This window comes from Microtus pennsylvanicus, chromosome 4 (genome assembly GCF_037038515.1).
Source record: "Microtus pennsylvanicus isolate mMicPen1 chromosome 4, mMicPen1.hap1, whole genome shotgun sequence".
Taxonomy (NCBI): domain Eukaryota; kingdom Metazoa; phylum Chordata; class Mammalia; order Rodentia; family Cricetidae; genus Microtus; species Microtus pennsylvanicus.
The window spans coordinates 121174407-121201998 of record NC_134582.1 but is presented as its reverse complement, the minus strand read 5'-3'; the positions used below and the strand labels follow the sequence as shown (position 1 = coordinate 121201998).

The 27592-nt window shown below is 37.7% G+C and overlaps 1 protein-coding gene across 1 annotated transcript; it reads left to right on the top strand.

The window, feature by feature from the left end:
- The first annotated feature begins 174 nt into the window (after positions 1-174).
- On the top strand, positions 175-26037 carry LOC142848376 (3-alpha-hydroxysteroid dehydrogenase-like). The gene is made up of 9 exons (XM_075970301.1): positions 175-334; positions 6747-6914; positions 8585-8701; positions 10681-10758; positions 18662-18784; positions 20161-20270; positions 20533-20698; positions 22884-22966; positions 24299-26037. The coding sequence occupies exons 1-9, from the start codon at positions 251-253 to the stop codon at positions 24339-24341; spliced, it is 972 nt and encodes a 323-aa protein (XP_075826416.1). The 5' UTR covers positions 175-250; the 3' UTR covers positions 24342-26037.
- Positions 26038-27592: the final 1555 nt, after the last annotated feature.

Below are 27592 nucleotides of genomic sequence, written 5' to 3'. Positions count from 1 at the left end.
ACAGACTCTTTTCTTCTAGAATAAATTCATGCTTTCATTTTCACTCTGCAGTAATTTATTAGAGTTCACATTCATACAAATGCAAGCAGCCTTTAGCTCTCTTTCCTGTGGACTATTTCTTTAAGCAGCTCCTCCCACATGCCACTGTTTAACTTTCCACTAGATATTTAAGGAGCTTTCACATTTAGCTGGACTGTACCCTGTGCAAGCAGAAGACTCAAGACCTGCTTAGTTGCCTGATTGACAAGCTATGAGTTCTGTGCCTCTGCGTGTGGCTCTGAATGATGGTCACTTCATTCCTATACTGGGGTTTGGAACCACTGTGCCTGATAAGGTAACATTTGTGTCTTGGGTATAAGGGTTTTCATAAAAAATAATCAAGGATGTGTGGAGGTTGAAAGGTACTTTCAGGTTTGCTCCTGTTTGAAGTAGACCTCTAGAATCTCCAGATTAGATTTATCCACGTATAATAGGGAAGGCAGTGTTGCAACTGTTCCTTCGAGAGTTATGTGGACAGTACTGTTTATTTTCGACTCTGCTTTTCCTTTAGTTTCTGCTTGTTTGGCAATAAGTGGAAAGCAGCTATGAGTGCTCCTATTGTGCTTTGAGTTTGATTGTAATGGGCTTAGTGACGTGGATTATTTCTGTGATTTAAGTAATTGCCTTTTTTGATAGATATGATCCAGATAAAATATTTTGATAGACTTTACTAGAGATATTGCTTATGAAAAAATGATGAGCTTATTGTGTTTTGCTGAGCATCAGGGAATGAGGACCGCAGCAGAAATTCCAGACCTGTGATGAAATAAGATTTGTTTTCTACTTTCACTCTAGAAACATTTACCAAACAAATAAAGAAATAAATAAAACATTATATGGGTGTACTATACTTTAACAAAGCAACTCTAAATTCTTGTTCCTTGTTCCTGTTTATGACATTTGAATCAAAAAACCACAGGAGGTTCTCATGGGAAAATGCTTACACTCTGGTTTCATCCTCTGGTTTTTCAGTGAGTGTCAAGGACAGCACTTAAAGCTTGAGTGGTAGTTTTCTCCTGCAGAAGACCTAATGGCAGGGATATTTTTACCTCTTTAGGTAGGAATTTTTACTTCATAACATGCATAGCTTGAGAGAGAGGTAAGGAGCAAACATATTACAACAGCTGTGGTTTCAATAAATTTGTAGAGATCAGTACAACTTAGAGAAGGATAGGGATAGGCTTAACAACTCTGGGAGGTAGAAGAATCATTCAGTGGTTAAGAGCACTGGCTACTCTTGCAGAGGAGTTGCGTCCCAAGCACCCACATTGTACTTAAAATTGTCTATAACTCCAGTTCCAGGGCATCCAACAACCTTTTCTAGCTTTGCTGGAAGTAAACAAGTGAGGCATGGATATCCATTCAGACAAAACATTCACACACATAAGATGAAAACATTTTAAATGGAAAAGTGTCAAAGAAGAACATTATAATATTTTAGGAAGATTGACTACATTAGAGAAAACAATTCCTGGAAAATTGTGTGGGGTCTTTGATGACAGCAGTTTGATTGATCCCTAGAATTCATATGGTGTAAGGAGAGAACTGACTTTCATATGTCTTTCTAGAGCTCCAGATGTCCAACACGCACACACACATGCACAAACAAGAAAATTAAGAAAAATTTTATAACTTATCTTCATTCTTATTATTTTTATTGTTGGTGAGGATGAATCAAATCCATGTATCAGTAAAAACAAGCTCATTTTGATTATATTCTTTATAAGTCATTTTTAAAAAATTATGATGCATATAGGTAAGCTGTGCTTATAGAGCAATATCTAAAGTACTGAATTTTTATCTCATTTTCAAATAAAAAATGGTGAAGTTCATGGTGCCAGCTGCTATATTGAACACAAAAAAATACTATAAACAATTTTATATAGTTAAGATGATGTGTGTTATATTCATAAGAATGTTTTCTCTCACAATAGAACCAGAACAAATACTTATGTAAATAGATATTTTTATGTGCTATTAGGGGGTTCATATGTCTGTTTTAATAACTCATAGCATTATTATTTCCTTTTATTTGTATTAAATACAACATTTTGAGATCCACATAAATGATATCATTTAAATTAATGTCATCATTTCTGGTATTTTGAGAGATTTATTTTAATTTCAATTCAGGTATGTATATACACATGTATGTATGTATGTATGTGTGGGGGTACAGATATGAGACGTCAAGGCCAGAAGAAGGTGTGGAATTCCATGGAAATGGAGTTATAGGCAGTTGTAAGTCGTCTGACATGGGTGAAGGGAGACTAGACTCAGGTGTTAATATGATATAGTAACATTTCTATGAATTGTACAAATATATGTGCAGGTCAAATTAATAAATGACATACTATTATTCTGTATCTAGCTAATCCTGTTTTGTAAGCTGTGTGAATTTGATAAGTAAAAGAATTGTGGTCAAGTTGTAACCTATCTCATTTTTTCCGACTTCATTAATGATCTAATGCAAAAGGTAAATTGGACATGACTGCTCACCCCACTTCATCATGAAACTGTAGTTTGAAAATGTATCGTCATGCATCTTTTAGCAAAACAAGATGGTTCTTTTACATTCTTGTTTGTGCAAGTCATTCAAGAGATAATTTTTCAACAGACTGAAAGAAAAACTTTGACAGACTGCTGTTCTCTCTCCTTTATTTTATTTTTTCTCTAGCTCTGAATCAACAGACAGAGAATGTTGACCATGACTCAAAGGTTTGGGCTTTCTCAGTAAAGGGACATTTCATTAATCATGAATATCAAGTTGATTTCAATGTATGATGATTTTATGAGCAGTTTGTTATTTTGTACTTGTTCAACTATGGTTATTTCATGGTCCTCTTAAAATTTATTCTACATGAAAGAGTCTTGGGTTAGAATTTAATACACTTGTATTGTTGGGGTCTAGCCTCAATGAGTTTGTACATTCCATGGTAGGTAGGCAGAAAAGAGGTTCTTCTTTTGTTTCCACTGAGGGTGAGAACCTTTGGAATCCTTCCAGACTAGTGAGGTTTAATGGACCAAGATCCCCGGAAAGGTCACTTTGAACACCTCTCAAAAATTTACTTTGCCCAATAAATAGCAGAAAGCAGTTTGGAGAAAAACTATGCCCATATTCCCAGATATTGTCTACAAATATTTGTTTACATTTAAAGGAAAATGCTATAGAGATTTGCATTAGTATTGATCTTGCTTTATGGATACAAATTTAAGGTCAATGTTGTGTTATGTATATTTCTGCTCTTGATTATGGTATTGTGTTTGTACAGCTCATTTAAAAATATTGTGTATAATTAAGAAATATAGGTTAATAGATAATCATCAATAATAGTCAAAATTGTAGTCATGTTAGTTAGATTGTCTAGATATACAGAGATATATTTCAGATAGATAGGCATTCTTCAAACCTTTTAAAGACTATAGAATATGGTATTTAAATGTTTTAAGAATTGAGGACTTATCATGACAATTAGAAACATCTGCTCCTAGCAGCTCCAATCTACTTCAAGAGAAAGATGGGCATTGAAGAGACTCCTTATGGAGTTGGTTAACCGTTTGAGCAAGAAACTGTTCTTGCCTGGACTGCTTGATGAACTAGACATGCAGGACCCACAGAGAAATGACTGCTGAACTTGCCTAAAGGTGAGACCATCCTTCAGGGTTCCTGCTTCATGAAAGAGTCTGCCAGACATTTTGTAGGACACAGAAGAAATTGACTGAAAACTTCCAATATAGGCAGAACTGTTTTTGAAATTTTCTGTTTCATGGAAAAGTCTGCCAGATACTATGGGCCAACAGGCTGAAGATGGATGCCCTAACAGTACAGAAGAACTTTGGGTGACTGTCTAGGCAGCAAAAAGTCCCTGTCATTTCTAGAGTTTTGGAAGTTGCTTACAATGCACTTCCTGTTTACTTAGGTAATAATATATCTTTCTGTAGTCTTTGATGGAGTTGAAAAGTTTATAGTTAGTTTTCTTAGTTATGATAAAAGTAAAGTAGATATAGATATTGTAACTGTAATTATTGCTTGATACCTGTTTTGTTATATGTAATTTTACTATGTTAAAGTTAAAACATTCCTTTTTAATTTAAACAGAAAAGGGGAGGTGATGTGGGATTCCCTTCTGTATGTTGTGAATATCATTGGTTAACAAAGAGGCTGCTTTGGGCTTATAGCAGAGCTATCAGGAAACAGAACTAGGTGGGGAAAAATAATAAAAATGCTAGGAAAAAGAAGATGGAGTCAGAAAGAGGCCATGTAGCCCTGCTGGAGATGGATTCCGGAACTTTAGCCAGTAAGCCACAGCCACATGGCAATACACAGATTAATGGAAATGGGTTAAAGTAATATGTAAGAATTAGGCAATACGAAGCTAGAGTAAATGGCCCAAACAGTGATTTCATTAATATGGTTTCTGTATGATTATTTCAGGGCCAAATGGCCTCTGTCCAACATTGTGAAAGCAAATATTGAAAGAATGCTGTTCTCTCTTCTTTATTTATTTTTTAGCTCTGAATCAGCAGACAAAGAATGTTGACAATGACTCAAAGGTTTGGGCTTTCTTAGTAAAGGGACATTTCATTAATCATCCATATCAAGTTGATTTCCATATGTGATGATTTTATGAGTAGTTCATTATTTTGTACTTGTTCAACTATGGTTATTTCACTGTCCTCTTAGAATTTATTCTACATGAAAGAGTCTTGTGATAGAATGTAATGCACTACCATTTGTTGGGGTCTAGCTTTGACGAGTTTGTACATTCCACGGTAGGGGCATGTGGATTAGAAATGTTAGGCAGAATAGAGAGAGATACAAAAGAAATACAGAGACATAGGATAGTACCGGGGTGCAACTCAGTGAAAAATGAATACTATATCCACTCACATTTGTTTGCCATATGATTATATAACCCTATACAAAAAGCAGAACAGTTACTTGTTTCAATTCTTGAGATATCAGGTCACTCTTTCCCAAGTTAAGCATTCTGATATTTTGGACAGGATATGCAGCAAATAGTCCTTAGTATCTTGTAGGCAGCCACTCCTTATGTCAAACCTCCTATTTTAGAAGTGAAGTAACAGGAATAGGCTTGAATTCTCTGACCTTAGGTCAGGGTGGAGCAGATTCACCTCTATGGGCCATCTTAATGTTCAAACCACCAAGTAACCACATCCTAGGTCAGGCCACCTTGTTTGTAACTACACTGAAGGTAAAAATAAACTCAAACTCTAAGACATTTAGTCAAGGTGGAACAGGACTCATATCTGTGGGCCCCCACAACCTTCAAATATCATTGCCCACTTGTACTTGTTGATGTAGGTGCAATTGCAGGATGAATTTTGTAGGTTTTATAGAATTAAAAATAATTGCTTTAGAGAGAGAGAGAGAGAGAGAGAGAGAGAGAGAGAGAGAGAGAGAGAGAGAGAGGAGGAGGAGGAGAGAAAAGGTAATAAGACATTATTTGACATTTGTAATTTCATTGAAAAAATTCTTAAGTTCTTATATAGAATAGTTTCTTTGATTTTGTTCTCAACAATACACTAATGTATGTGTGTGTGCATGTGTGTATGTGAGCAAGTATATGACTATGTTTGTACACACATGCACTATACATGGGTATATGCATGAGGAGGTCAGAGATCAAACTTGGGTGTTCTTCTGGTGCTCTATGGACATTTTTTTTTGAGGCAATATCTGTCATTGGCCTGGAGCTCTGCAAGCAGACTGAGTTGGCGTGGCAGATCTGCCTTGCTTCCTCAGCTCTGAGATTACAAGTGTGTTCATCTACACCCCATGATTTTACATGAGTTTGGGGGATTGACCTCAGAAACTCATCTCATGTAACAAGCATTTTACCAAATGAGCCATTTGCCTAGTCCTAAAGCACACCTTAAAACAGAGATTTAAGAATAGGATATTAATCGCAAGAAAAAGATACAACCAAATGTAGGTGTGGACTTTTTAAGGTAATGCCACCCTTTTTCATACTCGTCATATATACCATTTAAGTGAAGTAATTATCTTCAAAGCATTCATAAGATATATCTAAATGAATTCATGGAGTGGTTTCTGAATGACACATGGCAGGATCATAATTGTAAAAGTAAAACTATTTCACAGGGATCCATGAAACTGGACATCTTTACTGTGTACAACATTAACAGTCTTATTTGAGATGCCCAGAAAATATTTGAGAAAATAAGCAATGTCTACAAGGCAAAGACACGCCAGGACCTATGTCAAGCTTATTGCTACTTAATACAAAATATTTGAATATGAAAGGAATGCTATAATATTATAGCCATCAGAGCACACATTGCTAACTGTGCTGGAATTCTTGATTCTCTGCTGGTAAAAGGCTTCAACCAAACTCCAAGGGAGAGGCTGTATCCCATTCCTGTAAGATTTTCTATCTTTCTATGCTGCCTCAATTAAACCTCTGAGTCCTTTGATCAAATCTTTGAATTAGGAGATATTTTTCAGGATTTCAAGGGCAGTTTGTGCTGATTGCTCTAGACTGAGCAGATTTGGCGAATGTTCCGCTCTGAGGCTGATTGGAAGAGATCCAGGAAAATTGGAATTGACTTATCCCCACACATTGTGAGCAACTCCAAGAAAGAGAAGTTGATTCACTGGAAAGCCATTGTTTGTGTTTGAGATGTCTTTCCTTACACAGATACTATTTTGCTTGCTCTTTTAGGTTCCTAAGGATGAACTTATCAAGGCTACCAAAATAGCTATAGATGCTGGGTTCCGGCATTTTGATTCTGCTTATTTGTATGGAATAGAAGAGGAAGCAGGACAAGCCATTAGAAGCAAGATTGCAGATGGCACTGTGAAGAGAGAAGATATATTCTATACATCAAAGGTATTTTGTGCATGGGATGTTTGTAGACATATTTAATGTGGCTCAGCTGACGAAACAATGTGTCTTTGGATCAATATCAGTTTCATACATCGTTACTTATTGGTATAAAATTTTATTCACACAGTGATGTATTAAAGATAGGATAAAAATGGATAATTATTTCTTTGTTGAGTTAAACTTTATGACTTTCGTGTAAGTATACTGTGCTGAACCTCAGGTCAAAACAGTGTGGTTCATCATGAAATGTAGAATGAAACAGAGCTAGAGCTAGACCATGACTTAACAGTGATCATTGCTGAGGAATTGAAGTAGAACTTGAGATTCAACAAAACCAGGGGACTGTAAGTTGTGCTACTCTGGGGTGCCTTTACTGGCATTCTGTGGTGCTCTGATTCCAGTTAATTAGAGAGATAACCAATGAAAAACAAAGCAAAACATTTTCTCATCACCAATGAGCTCAGAGCACACTTAGCTTCATTGCTGAGGAGGGAAAGAAAGAGGTACTTGCTTGAGACATTTCATGGGCTGGTAGAGGCATTTGTCCCACACTAGTAAATAGTGTTCTATGAGGACAGATTTTACACAAAAGGATAGTAAAGTCTATGTTATTCAGGCTATAGGGTCTTAAGAACCATAGCTCTCATGTTAAAGTAAATAAAAGTTTATTTTTGGAGCCATTTTGAGTAAAGATGGCTTAGGAACACAGATTTACCTAACCTCAAATTCTATTTTCTAACGTGAAAGTAGTATCATGTAGTGTTTTTATTTTTATAGAACAAAGAAAATCATAAAGAACTGTACATTTAAAGGAAAAAAAAGGGTACTTAGGGTGAATAAGATCAATACATAAATACATGAAATTGTCAAAGAAAAAAAAAATAATAAAATACATTGGTGGGTACACCAGAGAGACAGGTAGAGTGAGACGAGAGAGATTTTTTTTTATAGGTTTAACATGCTGTTGATGACATTCTTAGCTTTTGGATTGGTGGAAATTAGTAGCCTGAGAAGTTAGTTTAGTCTCAGTTGTTTTTATCCATTAGTCACAAGATCTTAGTTCTGACACAGAGGTGCACAAGCAATGACTGTTCCAGATGACTAGTCCAAGATAAAATAATTCGCCTCTGGACCCGCAGCATTCCAGCCTCACCACATACCGAAGTTCCAGTCGGCCAGTCAGTCTCTGCAGACACAACTTCTTTTTGGGAGATTTTGTTCACAAAAGGCATAGTTAAAGTGTATTCAGTTAAGTTCAGCACACACTAACATGCCCACAAATGGTTTTCCTACAACCTACAGTTATGTATATTGGATGAGTACTAGCGCTTCCTGTGTGGTTGAACGGATGAGTGATTTAGACCAATCTTAAGTATTACTTTGTAAACTCAACATTATTATTAGAGAAAACAACCTTGCTCTTTAAATATTCCATTCCATGTTCAGTAGATAAACTGGTAACAGCCAAGCATGCAATGATGTTCACGTTACATAGCTCAGTGGCAGGCACTGGACTATTCACACAATGGAGTTTGTATGTGAAAAACCAATGAAGAAAAAGAAAAACAGGGAGGGTGTTTCCAGCTGTAGTAAAATGTCTCCTTGTTAAATAAAGTAATTGAGCAAAAGTGAATGAACTCTGAGTTTAAAATTTCATTCTTTAACTTTGGTAGCTTTGGAGCACTTTCCATAGACCAGAATTGGTTCGATCTTGCTTGGAAGCGTCACTGAAGAAAGCTCAACTGGACTATGTCGATCTGTATATTATTCATTTCCCAATGGCTTTGCAGGTGAGCAATCACTGTGCTTACCATTATTTCACTAGTGGTGCCCGTATAACTAACAGTTATGTGACAATTTATGATTTATATTCTTGGGTGGATGTATGGATTATTCTGAAGAAAATCCTAAACAATAATCCTCAAGTTCCATTTCATAGGGTTTTTTTTGAGCCTTGAAACAGTGTGTCCTGCCTGTGGAAGAAAATAAATTAGTAGTCTTCTGCATTAGAATGTGGGGGAAAAAAACCCAATACCCATATCCAATGCATAGTTCTGGTTTTAGTCCTTGTGATTTGTGTGTGTGTGTGCGCATGTGTGTTCACGTATCTGTTAGTGCACATGTGTGTGCTTATTCATATGAAAGACAGAAAGCAGTCACTGGTGTTCTTTAGATGCCATTCACAATATATCTGAAACAAGGTCTTTCATTGGCCTAGAATTCTGAACAGTCTAGAGTGATTGGACAATTAGCCCCAGGAAAACTACCTGTTTCCACCTCCCAGTCCTAGGACTGAAAACATGTACAACCACACCTGGCTTTAAATTTTGTTTTCTGTTTGCTGTTTCACATCAGTTCTGAATGTCAACCTCAGGTCCATAGGCTTTCAAGTCCAGTATTTTACACATTGGACCATCTCCTCAGTTCCCCTTAGTCTTTTGAAGGTGTTTACATGCAGATTACATGGAAATTAATAAAACTGCCACACATATGCTTCACAACGAGGTTCTAACATCTTTTGTAATTGCACTTTGAAAGCAGATCTGGTGCTACTCAGTCTGTGTTGGTATCCTGGTTAGTTTTAGCTCTCAATTTGACAGGGCCCAAAGTCATCTGAGGGAGTCTCAGTTAAGGAATTGCTCAGAACAGATCTGCCTGAGGTCATGTCTTTGAGGAAGTGTCTTGACTATGGACTGACGTGAGTTGGCCCACCCCACTGTGGAAAGTGCCATCCCTCTGCAGGTGGACCTGCCTATGGAAGGAAGCTAGCTGATGAATGAGGAAGGGAGTGAACCCTGGAGCAGCATTCCTCCATGTTTTCTGCTTAAGTTTCTGCTCGAGTCCCTGCCCTCAATGATGGACTGTGGTCTGGAAGTGTAAGGCATTAAATAAACCCTTTCCTTCCCAGCTGTTTATAATGGCAGTAGAAAGCCAAGCAGTGCATCTGGCTCTCATACTACCTGCCCTTGGAGAGTTGGCGATTGGGGATTATTTGTCTTGATATTTCACGGTAGTGGGGTTTTGTTGATGGCACTTAGCCATTAATAACAGTGTCGTACAGATTTCTTGCTATAAAATTACATGGAAAACTTAAGCTAGTTTGTGCAAAGGAGGCTATTATGTTACATAACTGGGATGTCCAAGCCATGACTACATTTAAAGATATGAATAGCCTCAGCATCAGACATATTTTCTCCATTCCTTATTTCTACATCTTGTCTATTTAGTTGGGGATTGCCATTGCTATTGGTAGAAGATATGTTCTCGTGGCAATTCAAAATTCATGATTGGTAAAACTGGAGAGTTACTCTGGCTTTCTAACCCACGTTAATCCTGAAAAGAAAGTCTGACTGATGGCCCAGTTTAATTGTGCATGCCTGTATACAATATTCTGTCCACTGTGATAGTGAATTGTTTTGCTCAAATCATAATCCGTTATTGCCAGAGATCAAGTTCATATAATTACTAGATTCACCAAAAAGATAGAGACATTTTCCTATAGGAAAATATAGGGTCTGAAATAATAACAAAAGTAATACAAGACACCATTAGGACTTTGAAGAAAAGCACTACTTAAGCATAAAAAAATATAAAGATTAGAGGATGCCAGTCTTTAAAGTTTCATCCTTTGTCACTCCAAATGTATCTAAAATAATGTCCTGCTTATTTGGGAAGGTTTCATGGCCCAGACTCTGAGAGACTTGGCAGTGTGACCAAATGTGGTAACATGACTGTGGTGAAGTCTTTAAAATGGATGATTCTATTTCAGCCTGGAGATGAGCTATTTCCAAGAGATGAAGGTGGAAACCTGTTGGTGGACCCGGTGAATCTCTGTGACACATGGGAGGTGAGTTCTTAGAGAGGAGAATACAGAGGGAATATAGTGAAAGTTTGAGTCAGATATTACCTTCACCTGTGAGAATAGAATGTACATGGCTCAGTCTAGGAATTTGTAGCTTTTATAAGAATGGTTTGATGGAATTAGCAGGGGAATTCATTATTGGAAAATATTAAGAATGGAGAAGAATGGAGGGCAGGGGTTTAGGAATCTCTTTCCAAAAAAATGTTGGAACGTCACCCATTTCTTACGTATGTATGCATGTATGTATTGAGCATCTCGGCCTCATTTTCCCTTCCCTTCTTTCCTTCCAGTCCCTTCCATTCACCTCCCCTCCAACTCCCTCCATCTGGGCAGGCCTCCCATGGACATTGGTAAAACGTGGCATATCAAGTTGTAATAAAATTTACCATCCAACCTTGTATACAAGGCTACCCAATATGAGGAACAGGGCCCAAAAAGCCAGCAAAAGAGTCAGAGAAGTTCCTTGCTCCCACTGTTAGGAGTCCCAGAAGACAACCAAGCTACACAACTATCATACATATGCAGAGGGTGTAGATCAGTTCCATGCAGGTTCCCTGGTTCTGGGTTCAGTCTCTTTAAGCTCCTATGAGCCCAGGTTAGTTGATTCTGTGGGTTTTCTTGTAATATCCTTGACCCCGCTGGCTCCATCTCTTCAGCAGGATTCCCCAAGCCCAGCATAATATTTGACTGTGGGTCTCTGCATCTGTTCTCACCAGTTAGTGGATGAGGCCTTTCTGATGAGTATTGGATTAGGCACTAATCTATGAGTATAAGAGACTACCATTAGACATCATTATATTGACTTTCTTTTTCTCTTGTTATGTTTTGGTCTATCCTAGCTATCTGGGTCTTTCAGCCTCTGAGTCATGGTGTTCCAAGCAGTGTCAGGGGTGGCTCACTCGCACTCTGCTGGCATGAATTTCAGACTAAAGCTGTCATTGATTGGCCAGTCCCACAGTCTGTGTCACTCTTGCACAACCCTTAGGTAGAGCAGACTTAAGGTCTACGGTTATGTGCCTGGGTTGGTGTCCCAATCCCTCCACTGGTAGTCTTGTCTGGTCATAGGAGGTGGTCATTTCAGGCTCTATACCCCCTTATGCTAGAGTCTTACCTGGGGTCATCTTTGTACATTCCTGGGAGTTTCCCTTGCACCAGGTTTCTATCTGACCCTGAAATGACCCCTTTAAGTTTATTCTTTTAATATTTCCCCCCAACCTCTGCCTGATCCCTTGTATTCTTATCCCTATCTGCCCCCAGTTCATCCAAGAAATCTCTTGGATTTCTTCTTCCCAAGGAGATCCAAGTATCCCCTTGAGCCCTCCTTGTTACTTAGCCACCCTGGGTCTGTGAATTGTAGCATGGATCCTTTATTTTATGGATAATATCAACTTAAAAGTGAGTATAAAACTATATTTGTCTTTCTGGTCTAGGTTACCTCATTCAGGATGATTTTTTTCTAATTCCATCCATTAGCCCTCAAATTTCATTTTGTCATTGATTTTAACATTTGAGTAGTACTCTGTTGTGTAAATGTACCACATTTTCTTTATCCATTCCTTGGTTGAGGAACATCTAGGTTGGTTCCAGGTTCTGGCTATTGTGAATAAAGCTGTTATGAACACAGTTGAACAAGTGTCCTTGTAGTATGATTGAGCATCCTTTGGGTATATGCTCAAGGGTGGTATGCTGAGTCTTGTGGTAGATTGATTCCCAATTTTCTGAGAAATAACCATATTGCTTTCTAAAGTGGCTGTATTTGTTTGTACTCCCATCAGCAATAGAGGAGTGTTTGCTTTCCTCTATGTTCTTTCCAGCATGAGATGTTGCTTGTGCTTTTGATCTTAGCCATTCTGACAGGTGTAAGGTGGAATCTCACAGTGATTTTTATCTGCATTTCCCTGATGGCTAAGGATGTTGAACATCTCCTTAAGTATTTCACAGTCATTTGAGATTCTTCTGTTGAGAATTCTCTGTTTAGATCTATACCACATTTTAAAAATTGAATTATTTGTTTTTTTGAATTATTTATTTTTTGATGTCTAGTTTTTTGGAAATCAGTCTCCTGTCAGATGTCGGTATGGTGAAGATCTTTTCCCATTCTGTAGGTTGCTGTTTTGTCCTATTGACAATGTCCTTTGCCTTACAGAGGCTTTTCAGTTTTATGACATTCCACTTATTAATTGTGCATCTCAGAGTTTGCTCTATTGATGTTCTATTCAGGAACTTGTTTCCTCTGACAATGTGTTCAAGGTATTCCCCATTTTCTCTTACATCAGGTTCAGTGTATTTGGGTTTATGTTGAGGTCTTTTTTTCATTTGGACTTGAGTTTTGTACAGGGTGAAATAGATTGATCTTTTTGATTACTTTTAGATTTGAATATCCAGTTACGCAAGTACCATTTGTTTGAAGATGCTTTCTATTTCCATTGTATTATTTTGGCTTCTTTGTTGAAAATCAGGTGCCCATGGGTGTGTGAATATATATATTCAGGGTCTTCAATTTGATTTCATTGATCCACCTATCAGTTTTTATGCCAGTACCATGCATATTTCATTATTATGGCCCTGTAGCAGAGATTAAAATCAGGGAAATCTCTGGAAGTTCTTTTATTGTTTATGATTATTCTAGCTCTCCTGAGTTTTTTCTTTTTCCAGATGAAGCTGAGTATTGTTCTTTCAAGGTCTGTAAAGAATTGTGTTGGAATTTTAATGGGGATAGGATGGAATTTGTAGATTGTTATTGATAATTTGGCCATTTTTCTGTTTACCCTACTGATTCATGAAAATGGGAGATCTTTCCGTCTTCTGATATCTTCTCCAATTTCTTTCTTCAAAGATTTGAAATTCTTGTCGTATAGATCTTTCACTTACATGGTTAGAGTTCCACCAAGATATTTTATATTATTTGTAGTTTGTGTGAAGCATGTTGTTTTCCTGATTTCTTTTTTAAGCCATTGATCATTTGTCTATTGGAGTGCTACCATTTTTTTTTGAGTTAATATTGCATCCAATCATTTCACTAAAGATGTTTATTAGTTGTATGAGTTCCCTGGTAGAATTCTTATTGTTGCTTTTGTATGTTAGCATGTCATCTGCAAATAACAGTACTTTGACTTCTTACTTTCCAATTTGTATTCTCTTGATCTCCTTCAGTTGTGTAGCTAGAACTTCAAGTACAATACTAAATAGATATGGAGAGAGCTGATAGCTTTGTCTTGTTTCTGATTTTAGTGGAATTTCCTTGAGTTTCTATCCATTTAATTAGGCATTGAATATAGAATTGTTGTATTTTGCTTTTATCATGTTAAGTATGTTCCTTGTATCCCAGATCTCTACAAGTCTTTTATCATGAAAGGGTGTTGATTTTTGCTGGAGACTTATTCTGTATCTAATGAAATGATTATCTTGTTTTTTTTTCTCAGTTTGTTTATATGGTGGATTACTGATAGATTTTTGTAAGTTGAACCATCCCTGTATATCTGGGATGAAGCCCACTAGATCATGATCGATGATTTTTTTTTATTTGTCCTTGGATTATGTTTGTAATCACTTTATTGAGTATTTTTCTATATTTTTTTAGTGAGATTTGTCTGTAATTTCATTTTTGTTGAGTCTGTGATTTGAGTTTCAGGGTGACTGTGTTCTCATAAAATGAGCTTGGCAATGTTCCTTCTGTTTCTATTTTGTGCAATAATTTGAAGAGCATTGTTATTAGCTCTTCTTTGAAGGTCTGGTAGAATTCTGTGCCAAAACCACTGGCCCTGTGGCCCTGGGCCTTTTTTTTTTTTTGGTTGGAAGACTTTCAAAGATTGCTTGTATTCTTTTGGGAAATATAGGTCTACTTGAATTGTTTATGATTTAACTTTAGTAAGTGGTATCTACCAAGAAAATTGTTCATTTCTTTTACATTTTCTACTTTTGTGTAGTACAAGTTTTTGAAATATGACTGTTTCTTTGAATTTCCTCAATGTTTGTTATTATGTCCCCTTTTTTGTTTCTGATTTTAATTTGGATTTTCTCTCTGTCTTTTAGTTAGTTTGGAAAAAGATTTATCTGTCTTGTTGATTTTCTCAAAGAATCAACTCTTTGTTTTATTGATTCTTCGTATTGTTCTATTTTTTGAATTTTATTGATTTTATCCTTAAGTTTATTTCTTGCCATCTGCTTCTTTTGGGTGTATCTACTTCTTTTTGTTCTAGATCTTTCAACTGTGCTGTTAAGTTACCAGTATGAGGATTCTTGAATTTTTTTTAATGTAAGCACTTAGTGCTTTGAATTTTCCTCTTAGTTTTACTTTCATTGTATACCATAGGTTTGGTTTTATTGTGTATTCATTTTCATTAAATTCTAGGAAGTCTTTAATTTCTTTCTTTTTTCCTTGCATGAAAATTCAGTAAATTTAATAAAGTAAATGTTAATTCAGTAAAGACTTGTTCAGTTTCCATGAGTCTGTAGGTTTTATGTTGTTTCTGTTTCTTTTGCAATCTGATTTTAATACATGGTAGTCTAATAGGATACATAGGATTGTTTTAATCTTCATGTATCTGTTGAGACTTTGTGATCAAGTGTGTGGTCAATTTTGTACAAGGTTCTATGAAGTGCTAAAAAGAAGGTATAGTATTTTCTGTTTGGGTGACATGTTCTTTAGATAACTGTTAGGTCCATTTATGTCCTATTACTTAGGACTGTAATTTCTCTGTTTAGTTCCTGCCAGGATGACCTGACCATTGGTGAAAGTAGAGTGTTGAAGTCTCCCAGTATTGCTGTGTAAGGTTCTATGAGTGATTTAAGTTTTAGTAATGTTTCTTTACAGATATGGGTACCCTTCCAATACCCTTCTGGGGCATTGATGTTCAGAATTCAGTCATCATCTTGGTAGCCTTTTCCTTGATGTGTCTTTTTCTGCTTTTTCAGTTAATTTTGGTTTGAAGTCTGTTTTGTTAGGTAGTAGGATAGCTATACTTGAGTGCTTGTAAGGTCCATTTGACTGAATAATTTTTTCAACATTTTACTATGAGATAATGTTTATCTTTGATGTTGAGGTGTATTTCTTGGATGCAGAATTATGAATTCTGGTCTGTATCCATTCTATTAGCCTGTGTCTTTTTATTGTTGAATTGAGTCCATTGATATTGAGAGATATTAATGACTATTGATTGTTTGTTCCTATAATGTTGTTGTTAGTCTTCTTCTTCTTTGTAGTAGTAGTAGTAGTAGTATGCTTCTCTTCGTTGAGTATTTTGTAGTGAGATCATCAGTTGCTTATGTTTATATGAGTGTAGTTAATCTCTTTGGGCTGGAGTTTTTCTTCTAGTACTTTTTGAAGGACTGGATTTGTGGATAGATATTGTTTAAATTTAACTTTGTCATGAAATATCTTGGTTTCTCCATTTATACCAATTGAAAGCTTTGCTGGCTATATTTGTCTGGGCTGGCATTGTTGGTTTCTCTGAGTCTGCAAGACTGTCCAGGCCCTTCTGGCTTTTAGAGTCTCAGTTAAGAAGCTAGGTGTAATTATTATATGTCTGCCTTTATATGTTACTTGGCCTTTTTCCATTGCAGTTTTTAATATTCTTTCTTGGTTCTGTATATTGAGACTTTGAAATTTCTTTTCTGATCCAATCTGTTTGGTGCTCAGTAATGTTTTTGTACCTTTATAGCACGTCCTTCTTTAGGTTAGGAAAATTTTCTTTTATGATGTTGTTTCTATCTTCCAAGTTTTGAGGTGGAATTCTTTTCCTTCTTCTATTACTATTGTTCTTACATTTGGGTTTTTCATGGTCTCCCAGATTTCCTGGATGTTTAGTGTTAGGAATCTTTTAGCTCTACCATTTTCTTTGACTAAGGACACTATTTCTTCTATTGTATCGTCACTGTCTGACATTCTCTTTTTTATCTCTTGAATTCTTTTGTGATGCTTGCATCTGTATTTTCTTCACTTACCCTAATTTTTCATTTTCTCTATTCACTCTGTATTTTCTTTATTGCTTGTATTTCAATTTTAATGTCTTGAGTCTTGAATTGTTTTCCCCAGCTATTTGTTTCTTCTTAGTTTTCTTGCCATTCTTTAAGGGATCTGTTGATTTCCTCTAACATTTTGGTTGTCGTTTTTTCTTTGAGCTCTTTAACGGAGTTTTTCATCTACGATTAAAGGACTTCTATCATCACATCATGTTGACGTTAAGATTGTTTCCCTGTGCCTTGGCTGTGTTAGAATATTCATGGCTTGCTGTAGTGGGATGACTGGGCTCTGGTGGTAATATATTGCCCTGGTTTTTGTTCATTGTGTTCTTACACTTTTAGGCATCTAGATTTGGAGTAATTATAGGTCTAGTTGATGATTTCTCAATTTGTCTTTGTTGGATGGATGTTTTCTTCCTTAGTTTCTATTTCCTTTCTGGTCTTCTGGATCCTATAGACTGTGGTTGATTAGAGGGTCTCCACCCATACTGGAGGCTGAAATTCTTGATGTCCTGGATGGCTTCTGTTCCAGCAGGGGATTGCTGCCCAAGTTTGGGGCTAGTGTTTTGGCTGGGTATGTCTGTGACTTTTGATCTGACCAAGGGTCCTCTCAGATTCAGATGCTAGCCTGGATTCTGGTAGGGTAGGAGACTTCTGCCTTGTAGTAATAAGGAGCGGCAGCGGGGCTATGTCCCCAAAACCCCAGCAGCCTGCCCGGCTAGCTTATGCCCCGAAATAATTACACAGACACTGTATTCATTTAAACACTGCTTTGGCCCATTCCTATCTAGCCTCTTCTAGGCTAACTCTCGCACCTGGACTAGCCCGTTTCTTATCATCTGTATAGTACCGGTCTTACCGGGAAGATTCTAGCCTAAGTCCATCCTGGGTCGGAGCTTCATAGCGTGCGTCTTCCCTGGAGCAGGTAGCATGGCGTCTCTCCTGCGTCTGCTCCAGAGAGCAGAGCTGTGGAGTCTGAGCTCACTTCCTCTTCCTCCCGGCATTCTGTTCTGTTTACTCCACCCACCTAAGGGTGGGCCTATCCAATGGGCCTAGCAGTTTCTTTATTGCTTAGCCAATGAAATCAACAGATTGATATATGACACTCCCACATCACTGCCTGTTTTTTTTTTTTTCAGGTAGTAAGTAAACCTGGTCTTTTGGGTTCAGGATGCTGGTCTTACCTCTTGGGATCAGGATTCTGGTTTGGCCTCTGATGGGATGAAAAGCTTCCACCAGAGATGTGTGCCAGGATATGGTGATAAGGAGAGGAGGGACAGTTAAAGTTATGGTGGCTGAGCACAGGTAGGGGAGGAGGCAATATTACCCGGTACACAGGGTGTTGTCTGTCATCTGGTGAGTAGAAGTCTTCAGCTTAGGGGTAAGGGTAAGGAAGTGGTGATGAGGAGAGGTGGGGTGGTTGGAGTTAAGTTGGGGATGCAGGGGTGTGTGGAAGGAGGTTTTACATTTGTTCAGGATGCTGACCTGGCCTCTGGACAATGGAATGTTTCAGCCAGAGTTGTGGTTAAGATCAGGTGACAAGGAAAAGAGGAGCACTTGGGATCATGCTGGGTGGGATAAGTGAGAGTTGGTTGGGTTGGTGGCTTACCTGGTTTTCAGGATGGTGGCCTGGCCTCTGATGGCCTGCTAGCCTTCTGCTAGTGGTGTTGGCTGGAATAAGCTGATAAGGAGAATAGGGGTGATTGGAATTATGCTCGTTTTCAAGAAGCTGGCCTGGCTTCTCACGTCACCTATTTCTCAAGGACTCAGGATTTTTTTTTTTTAATTTCCCTTCTTCTGCTCCTTATTTTCTTTACAAATTCTCCATCTTTAGATAGTCAAAGCCAGCATTGATTGGAGCATCCCCATTAATACCAATTCTTTGAACAACTGTGCAATTTATCCTTCACTATCTCTTCCACTACAGGCCATGGAGAAGTGTAAGGATGCAGGACTAGCCAAGTCCATTGGGGTGTCCAACTTTAACCGCAGGCAGCTGGAGATGATCCTGAACAAGCCAGGGCTCAAGTACAAGCCTGTGTGCAACCAGGTGAGCTCTTTCCACTCCTTGCCCTATTATGCCTTAATTTGTTCTTCCTGCACCACTGACTCATATCCATTTGTTGTTAGCCTTATTACTTTTACCTCATGGGATGGAAAATTTAAAAGTACAGTCTCTCTGAGAGGACATAAGAGCATATTATTTAAAATTATGAGAAAGACAGTGGAACATTGAGGCTAATTTGGGCCTAATAGGATATAATAACTAGAACAAGGAAAGGCAACCAAAGGAGACAGGAGTTATAGTGTGGCCATTGAGAAGAAGATCAACTTCTTCTCCATCTATGAGAAGCAATTGGAAAAAAGAAATATGCTGCAGAGGGAATGGTGCACAGAATGAAAGGTCCTGGAAAGACAATGTGGGCAATAAAAAATGATGGAGCAAAAGTAAAATATGGATGCTAATAATATGAATATTAGATGGTTGTGCCCTTGGTCCTGACAACCTCTGATTTTAGGTATAGTAACCAAGTCATAGCTACAAGGAAGTTACCAGGAAGCTATCAAATTCATTTAGATTCATGATATATCTTACTTTGTTATGGTGAAATCATGATGGGAATTATGGGCAGAGAACTATATGAGCTGACCTTTTGCTGACCACACACATCTATCAGAGAAGAAGTCTACTCCTTCCTGCTTTCTGACAGCAATTCAACTGTTTACACACACACACACACACACACACACACACACACACACACACACACGCCAGCACATATGTGTAAGTCTGAGGATTATAGGAATTGCTTGGTTCTCATTTTGCACCATCTGGGTCACAGGAACTGAAATCAAGTCATCAGGTTTACAGGCAAGTGCTTTAACCTGTTACACCATTTCACCTGACCCTTTTAGGATTCTTACATGATATTTGCTATAAAATGTTTTACACATCAAGATAAAAATCAATTTTATATGAGACTAAGAGTTTGCCCTTGACTACCAATGTTCTGAAAGAATCATCACAGTGAAAGTCAGTATGAGCAAATGGATTTGTTTACCCTTTTTTTTCTCTCTGTATTATGAAGGACTTATGAGTTTCCTACATTCATATGGATCCTATGAACCTGGTTCTTTTGTCATAAAACATGTCATCAAGAATCTTTATCCACGTCATCATGAAGTAGAACAGATTATTTAGCATCCAAGAACTCGTCCATAGAATTATTTTTTCTTAGATACATATTTTAAAAAATTTCTGTAAGAAAGAGTAATTAAATCTATTTTGTTAAAGTGATTGCTACTTAATGTTATTATTTGCTTCAAATTTCACATTATACTTTTTAAAATTTCACGTTCTTTTATTTTGATCATTTTCTTTTGTGTTAATGTAAAGCTTCTTGCAATCTGATTGTTTTCTATCAGGTAGAGTGTCATATTTATCTCAACCAGAGCAAAATGCTGGAGTATTGTAAGTCCAAGGACATCGCTCTGGTTGCCTACTGTACATTGGGAAGTTCACGAGACCCATTATGGTAGGTATCAAAAACAACAGAGAATCTCAAATATCATTGTTGAAATAGATTTAGTCCTTTAACAACTTTCTAGATCTAACTCTCAGCCTACTTAGAGAGGTTGGCATTTAAATTTCTGAGAAGACCTGAGGTGATATTGACTCTACTGGCCTAAGGAGAATAATTGCATATCTATGCTTTAGAGTATATAACAGCTTTGGAGGCCTCCTATCCTTAAGATAATTTGAACTCCTGTAGTTTAGCATTTTACCTTCCCTTCCAGGGTGGACCAAAGCAGCCCAGTTCTTTTAGAAGATCCAGTTCTTTGTACCATGGCAAAGAAATACAAGCAAACACCAGCCTTGGTTGCCATTCGTTACCTGTTGCAGCGTGGGATTGTGACCCTGGCCAAAAGTTTCAAAGAGAAGAGGATCAAAGAGATGATGCAGGTGATGTAGGCCTTGAAGCATCTGTGAAATATCCTGTCTTAGTTAGGGTTACTATTGCTATCATGAAGCATCATGACCCAAAGCAACTTGAGTAGGAAAAGGTTTATTTGGCTTTGTTTCCACATCACAGTTCACCATCAAAGGAAGTTGGGATAAGAACTCAACCAGGAGAGGAACCTAGAAGCTATGACTGATGCTGAGGCCATGGATGGGCAGTGCTTACTGGCTTGCTCCTCGTGGTTGTTCAAACTGCTTTCTTATAAAATCCAAGGCCACCAGCACAGGGATGGCGTCACCACAATGTGCCGGGCATCTCCCATCAATCAATAATTAAGAAAATGCATTACATTTGGATATTATGGAGACATTTTCTTAATTGAAGTTCTCTGCTTTCAGATAACTCTAGCTTATGGCAAGTTGACATAGACTAGTCAGCACATATCCTTAATGTGGGTCTTTTGTGATCTCTCAGAACATCTTTGTGCATGTTAGGCTCTTTTAAAATTATATTTATCCATATATGTGTATATATATATATATATATATATAGGCATGTATGTATGTCTCTGCGTGTCTGTGTGTTCATGCATGCATGTGCCATGATGTATATGTGGAAGTCAGGTGACAGCTTTTCAGTAGTTAGCTTTTCTTTCTACTATAGATTTCAGGGATTGAATTTAGGTCTTCGGAGACTAAATTCAGGTCTTCAGGCATGTGCCACAAGGGCTTTTACTTCCTGTACCATCTTGCTGCTCTGGATTGAGTTTTCTATTGATTGGGCTGTTGCAGAACTGTTCTCCTTCATTGGTTTTCTATTTATTCTTTAGGTAACTAGTTTAGGCTATACTTCATTACACATCACAATTTTTGTGGGGGTGGAGTAGTCTAGAAATTTCTTTTATTTCCTTTCATCTCTAAGGTCATTTAGGAATCTTTCTCTCTCCCCCTATGCACCCCCATGAAGGTGCATGTGTGTGTGTGTGTTGTGCATATGGATATACTCTGATGTCTGTCTGGCTGTCAGAGGACAATCTTGGATGTCAGTCGTCACTTTTTACTTTAGCACAGAGTCCCTCTTGTACATAGCTGACACTGGGTGAACAGGATGTCCTAGTTAGTTTACTTTGCTGGCTTAAAACCGTGACCAAAAGCAACTTGAGGGAGGAAAGGGCTTGTTTGGCTTACACTGCAACAGCTCAGTCCACCCTACCTTTAAGAGCTTTATCAGCTGTTCAGATACTGATTTTCTCTTGTTTTCTATCACACTTTACAGTAGTACTATAGATTCATAAAATCATTGTTCTGAATACACTGGGAGCTAGTGGTGATAATTTTGATCTTTAATTTAGAGAAGACCTTTGGAAGCCAGTTCCTATGCTATTTGCTGATGACTTCATTACCATTTGACAATTTATAAATTAAACTATATAAAACTTATTCTCATTTTTAATGGGATATAGGAGTCTCTGTCCATACATTTTAGTAAATTCTTTTGTTAAAATGTTGACTGAGTTTTCTGTCCTGCTGGGTTCCTGCAGTCATTAAGGCCCAAAGAAATCACACAGAGGTCTACATTAATTATAAACTGATTGGCCTAGTATCTCAGGCTTCTTATTAACTCTTATAACTTATATTAGCCCGTAAGTCTTGTGTGTGTTAGCCACGTGGCTTGGTACATTTTTCGGTGAAGCAGTCACATCTTGCTTCTTCTGGGTCTGGGTTATGACTGCAGACTGCACTTCCCTCTTCACAGCATTCTCATTGTCCCTCCTCTACTTCCTGGTCATCCTGCCTATAATGCCTGCCTGGTTACTGGCCAACCAGCATTTTATTAAAGATAATACAAGTGACAGAATGAAAGACCATTGTCCCATAGCATTAAAATTCAGTTTTTAGTCTTTTGTTCAATATTCTAAGTTGATATGTCTCAATAACACCATCTCTCTTTTTTAGTTTTCCTTGGTTTCTAGTTGGGTGGTTCAATTTCTTATGTAAGAATATTGCTTTATTTCTTTTCTGCCTGTTATTTCTTAATAGTGTAAATGTTGTGAATGATATCAGGAGATTTGGAACATGTCTCCTGTGTTTTTAATATTGTTTCTGTACCACTCTTTTGAGTATAATTGGGTTTCCCAGACTTGCAATATGTAACATAAAAGTAATAAAATTTCTACTTCTGTGATAGGTTTTTGAATTCCAGTTAACTTCAGAGGACATGAAAGTCCTAGATGGTTTGAACAAAAATTTAAGATACAATTCTGGAGATTAGTAAGTACCTTTGATCAATATATTGCTTCAGTTTGTTGAGTAGAAGAGTAATGTATTAAATGTTACCTCGATATGCAGAAAACAAAAGCTAATATGAGCTGGGGATGAGTTGCTTTGGGAGTTCTTACAGATTGTCTCTAGGGCTCTGTTTCATGGTGGAACCAGGGTCAACTTTACTTTCACATGTGCCTTCTGCCCATCTCAAGCCACAGAACTTTTTGGATAATACAAGGCCTTTGTTCAAACTGGAGCTCTGTGTAGGCTTCTGTTTTCTACAGCTGTGTCATGGCACATATACTTTACCATCTACCTGAGTTAAATACCTGAGCTTATACATCAGATCCCACATACCTCAGGGTTAATAATCTTATTCTGTGTATAGAAAAAAAGTTAAGAATTATGAGAAACAGTACAAAGATAGAGAGAATGGTAAACATAGAAGTGTTATTGCCGTACTTTATGCTTAATTATAAAAAATAAAAGAATGATATTTGTTAATTATATTTGTGTCACTAGTAAAGTATTCAAATTACCAAATTACAAAGCATGCATCTAGAATAAGGGTCTTAATATTGTTAATTTGGGCATGGTGGTACACAAATATAGCCCCAACACTGGGAGATAGAGGCAGGAGGGTCAGAAGCTCCCAATCATTGTCAGCTATATGGTGAGTTTGAGGACAGCCTGGGATATGTGAGACCCAGTCTAAAAAATTGAAATGTTTTCCATTTATAAACTTTACTTATAAATCATGTGTTAGGGTTACCACTGCTATGAAGAAACAGCATGATGAAAGCAACATGGGAAAGATAGTTTTTATTTTACTTACACTTTCATATAACAGTTCTCTATCAAAAGCAGTGGAGGTAGGAACTCAAGCAGGGCACAAACCTGGAGGCTGGAGCTGATGCAGCAGCCATGGATGGGTGCTGCTTACTGGCTTGCTCTACATGTTTGCTCAGTCTGCTTTATTATAAAACCCAGGAACACCAGCCCAGGGATGGCACCACCCACAATGGACTGTGATCTCCCACATCAATCACTAATTAAAAAAATTTCTGTTGATTTTCTGGTAGCTGGATATTATGGAGACATTTTCTCAATTAAGGTTCTTTCCTCTCAGATGACTCTTGCTTTTGTCAAGTTGACATAAAACTAGCCAGTACAATATGCAACACCGTGTTTGATGGTAAAAAGAAAATGAACTTGTTAGCAGTAACTAGTACACCTTAAACTAACCTTTATTACTGACCAACATTTGAATTTATCTTTCTTTAAAACTAGGAAGAATCAATTTCTTATATTAGGCATCCTTTTTTTTTCTAATTGCAGTTTTAATGGACATCCCAATCATCCATTTAATGATGAATATTAACATGGAGACCCTTGTCCAATTTCCACCGGAAGATCTGTTTATGTATCATGATATGAGACAAGTCTTGGATACTGGTTATTGAACACATCACTTCTGATCAAACATTCTTGTCTTGTCAATTCACAGTAAGCTTGAGCTAAATCCGCAGAGCTGTGTGAGAAGTCTGAAAGACAGCATCAAGATGTTTATCCCAATGACTCTTAAATTTTGAAAGATTCATTTATTTTTATTTTACATATGAGTATCCTACATGTATGTGTTCCTCATGAATATTCTTGTTCACTGAGGGCAACAGATCACCTGGAACTGGAGTTACCAATGGTTGTGAGTCACCATGTTGGTGTTGAAAGCCAAATCTGAGTCTAAGAGCAGCAAACCTTTAAACACTTTGCCAGTTCACCAGGTCCTGCCCTAAAGATTCTTGCTGGCTTCTATTTCTGTGACTTCAATGGTTTATTTCCTTCTGACTCCTACTGACACCAACCCGATTTGTCTAGAAGTTTTTCACTGAAGGCATGAGATGATGACTATCACTTAGTAGACATTTTTGGGTAGGTGTTAGAAGAAATTTTAACATTTGGGGAATTAACAGTGATAAATTATTGATAAGCCAATATTCCTCAAATTCTTTGAGAAAGAAGAAAGTACTCTGCGATTATTCCGCTCTTAGTTTGGAGGTGAGGCACATCTGGCAAGGGTGACCAAGAGTCCCAGGGCTTCCTTCACCAGCCCAGGAACCAGGGCTCCAAGAGCATGGAGATAAGATTTCCATGTGGGAAGATTGGGAGGTTGGAAGGTGGGTAAGAAGGGAACTCATCTAAAAGAGTCATCATGACACAGACGTGAAGACAGAAGAAAGCCAAACATGTCGTTGCTTGGGAAATATGTCATTTGTTTTTGATCATTTTATGCTAGGTAAAAGGGAATTCTATGTATTTTATCCAAGATAGAGATCTAGACGTTCAAGGGTTTCAGCAGTTGCCTTATCGAGCTACGGCAAGAAAAATTAATTCACATCAGTATAAACTCAATACTCAGCAAATTTTCTTAGTTTTAAAAATTGATCTGTGAAACATGATTGTATGTGTTTATAGGTAAACAAGTAAGACTCATTAAATATAAAATATCTCTAAGATTTTAAATTGTGTTATCAAATTTATGTTAAAATATATAGCAATGATGAGACAAATTCTATAAATTTTCAAAAATTATTTGAAGTATTGTATTTGACCAGCACAGTGTTTTAAGAATTGTTAAGTGTGGGCAATATCTTTTGCCCAAAGAATATGTTAACAAAATCAGAGAGAAAAGTGTGCTGTGCTCAGAGAAGGTCCAGAAGAATGTGAAGGTAAATTAAAAAAAAATTATCTACTGAGTTCCAAGGAAACAGCTGAACTTATATATTTCGTTAATAAATATCTCAATTATGAATTCTTTTGAGATAGTTTCTCATTAAATACACCATGCTCACCCCTCATTCCTCTAGAAAGCTGAGATAAAAGGCATGCCACTATAGCTATATATTTGAAGTCTGTTAAAGAAAAGGGAAAAATTATCAAAAAGCTATAAATCAGTTATAGCTATTTATCTATTAATAAATCTAACAAAATATGAATCGATAACAAAGTAAAATCCTATGAAATGTGTTGTTACAATAAACTGTTATAATCTTATTAATAAATGAAAATATATATTATAATGGGGAATGTGAAATTTCTTTAAAGAAATTAAACAACATATAAAAACTAGACATTTTATTGACCTCCCACAGCCAGGGTTTGCGTTGATGTCGTGGCCAAAGGTCACATAGATGCCCAGGGACTGTCTGTGGCCATGTTAGTGTCTAAGGTCTGTCTTGCCACTAAGGTCATGCTGGTCTGGGTGGCCTGCACTGCCGCACGACAACAGGGTGTTATCTGGGCCAGGATGCTATTGCTGGTCATGTCTGGGTCTGTGGTCCAGCAGTAGTCAGGGTCTAGGTTGATGTCTGTGGCTCCCGCTGCCACCAGGGGCTGTGCTGATGTCTGGAGTCTGGACAGCAGCCTGAGGCCATTTTGATGTCTGAGGGTCTTGATGGGTCATACCAATCAGGGTGGCCTGTGTACCTACTGGGGCCATGAGGATGTCTGGACCCAACCTGTTGAAAATAGCCATGTCTGCATCTGTGGTCCTGTTGCCACTGGTGTCTGTGACGACGCCTGTGGCCTGTGTTACTTCACAGGTTCATATGAAATATGTGTGTTGAATTCTGAAGGCTGTGCTGAGCCGGACCACCCTCACTTGCCCTGAGATAGCTGGCTGTGCCCCTAGTTGGACACTGCAGCAAAGAGCTGCTCCTGCCCCATATGGGAGAGCTGGTCCCTAGGGCATTGGCCTAAGAGAGCTGGCTCTGTCCCTCACCTGAGGGGGGAAGTCCCAGAGGCCCAGTCCAACCAAGACATGAATTCTGGGCCTTTGGTTGGCCCATCTTAACATCTTCCCAATCTATGACCTACTGGAGTTTGTGAAGGGCCTTGTCCTCAGGAACAGTAACGTATGATCTTTATGACTCACAGCAACAGCATCCGACCTGAGAGGAGTTTCAGTGAGGATCCAGTGAGGATGGTGTGCCAGAGGCCCTGAACCAGACCACTGGCTCATCACAATGAACATTTTGTGAGTGGTATTGGTCAGAAAAAAAGGGTATAGTGTTTGACACACTGCATCACTCAATACCACTAGGTCAAATGAACAGGTGTTGCAAAGACAGAGGACCAAGGTAGGGTTGTTGTTTGTTTTGTTTTAATTAATTTTTAGGGGGTTTCTTGGGGGCTTACTGCAGGGTTAGGGGCAGGTATGGAGGGACTGGTACATGAGCAGGATTGGGGTGCATGATGTGAAATTCCAAAAGAATCAATAAAGAGTTAAGTTAAAAAATGAAATCATCAAATTATCTTCCAAGGTGGCTGTACCATTATGCACCCCCACTAGAAATGAATGAGGACATCCATTGCAGAGTCTTCCAGCATTCGGTGTTGTCAGTTTTCTGAAAATTTCCTGTACTACTAATATTATCATCTCATTATTATTTAATTTACATCTCTTAACACAGAAACAAATAGACAACAAGAACAAAAATAACCTAGACATTTATATCATGATCATAGTCTCAGTGTCAATAGGGTCACTGAATCAGTTCTAAACCAACCAAATATTCCAAGGCAATAGCAAATGAATTTGTAGACTTATTCTTTTGTGCAAGTTTATTAGGT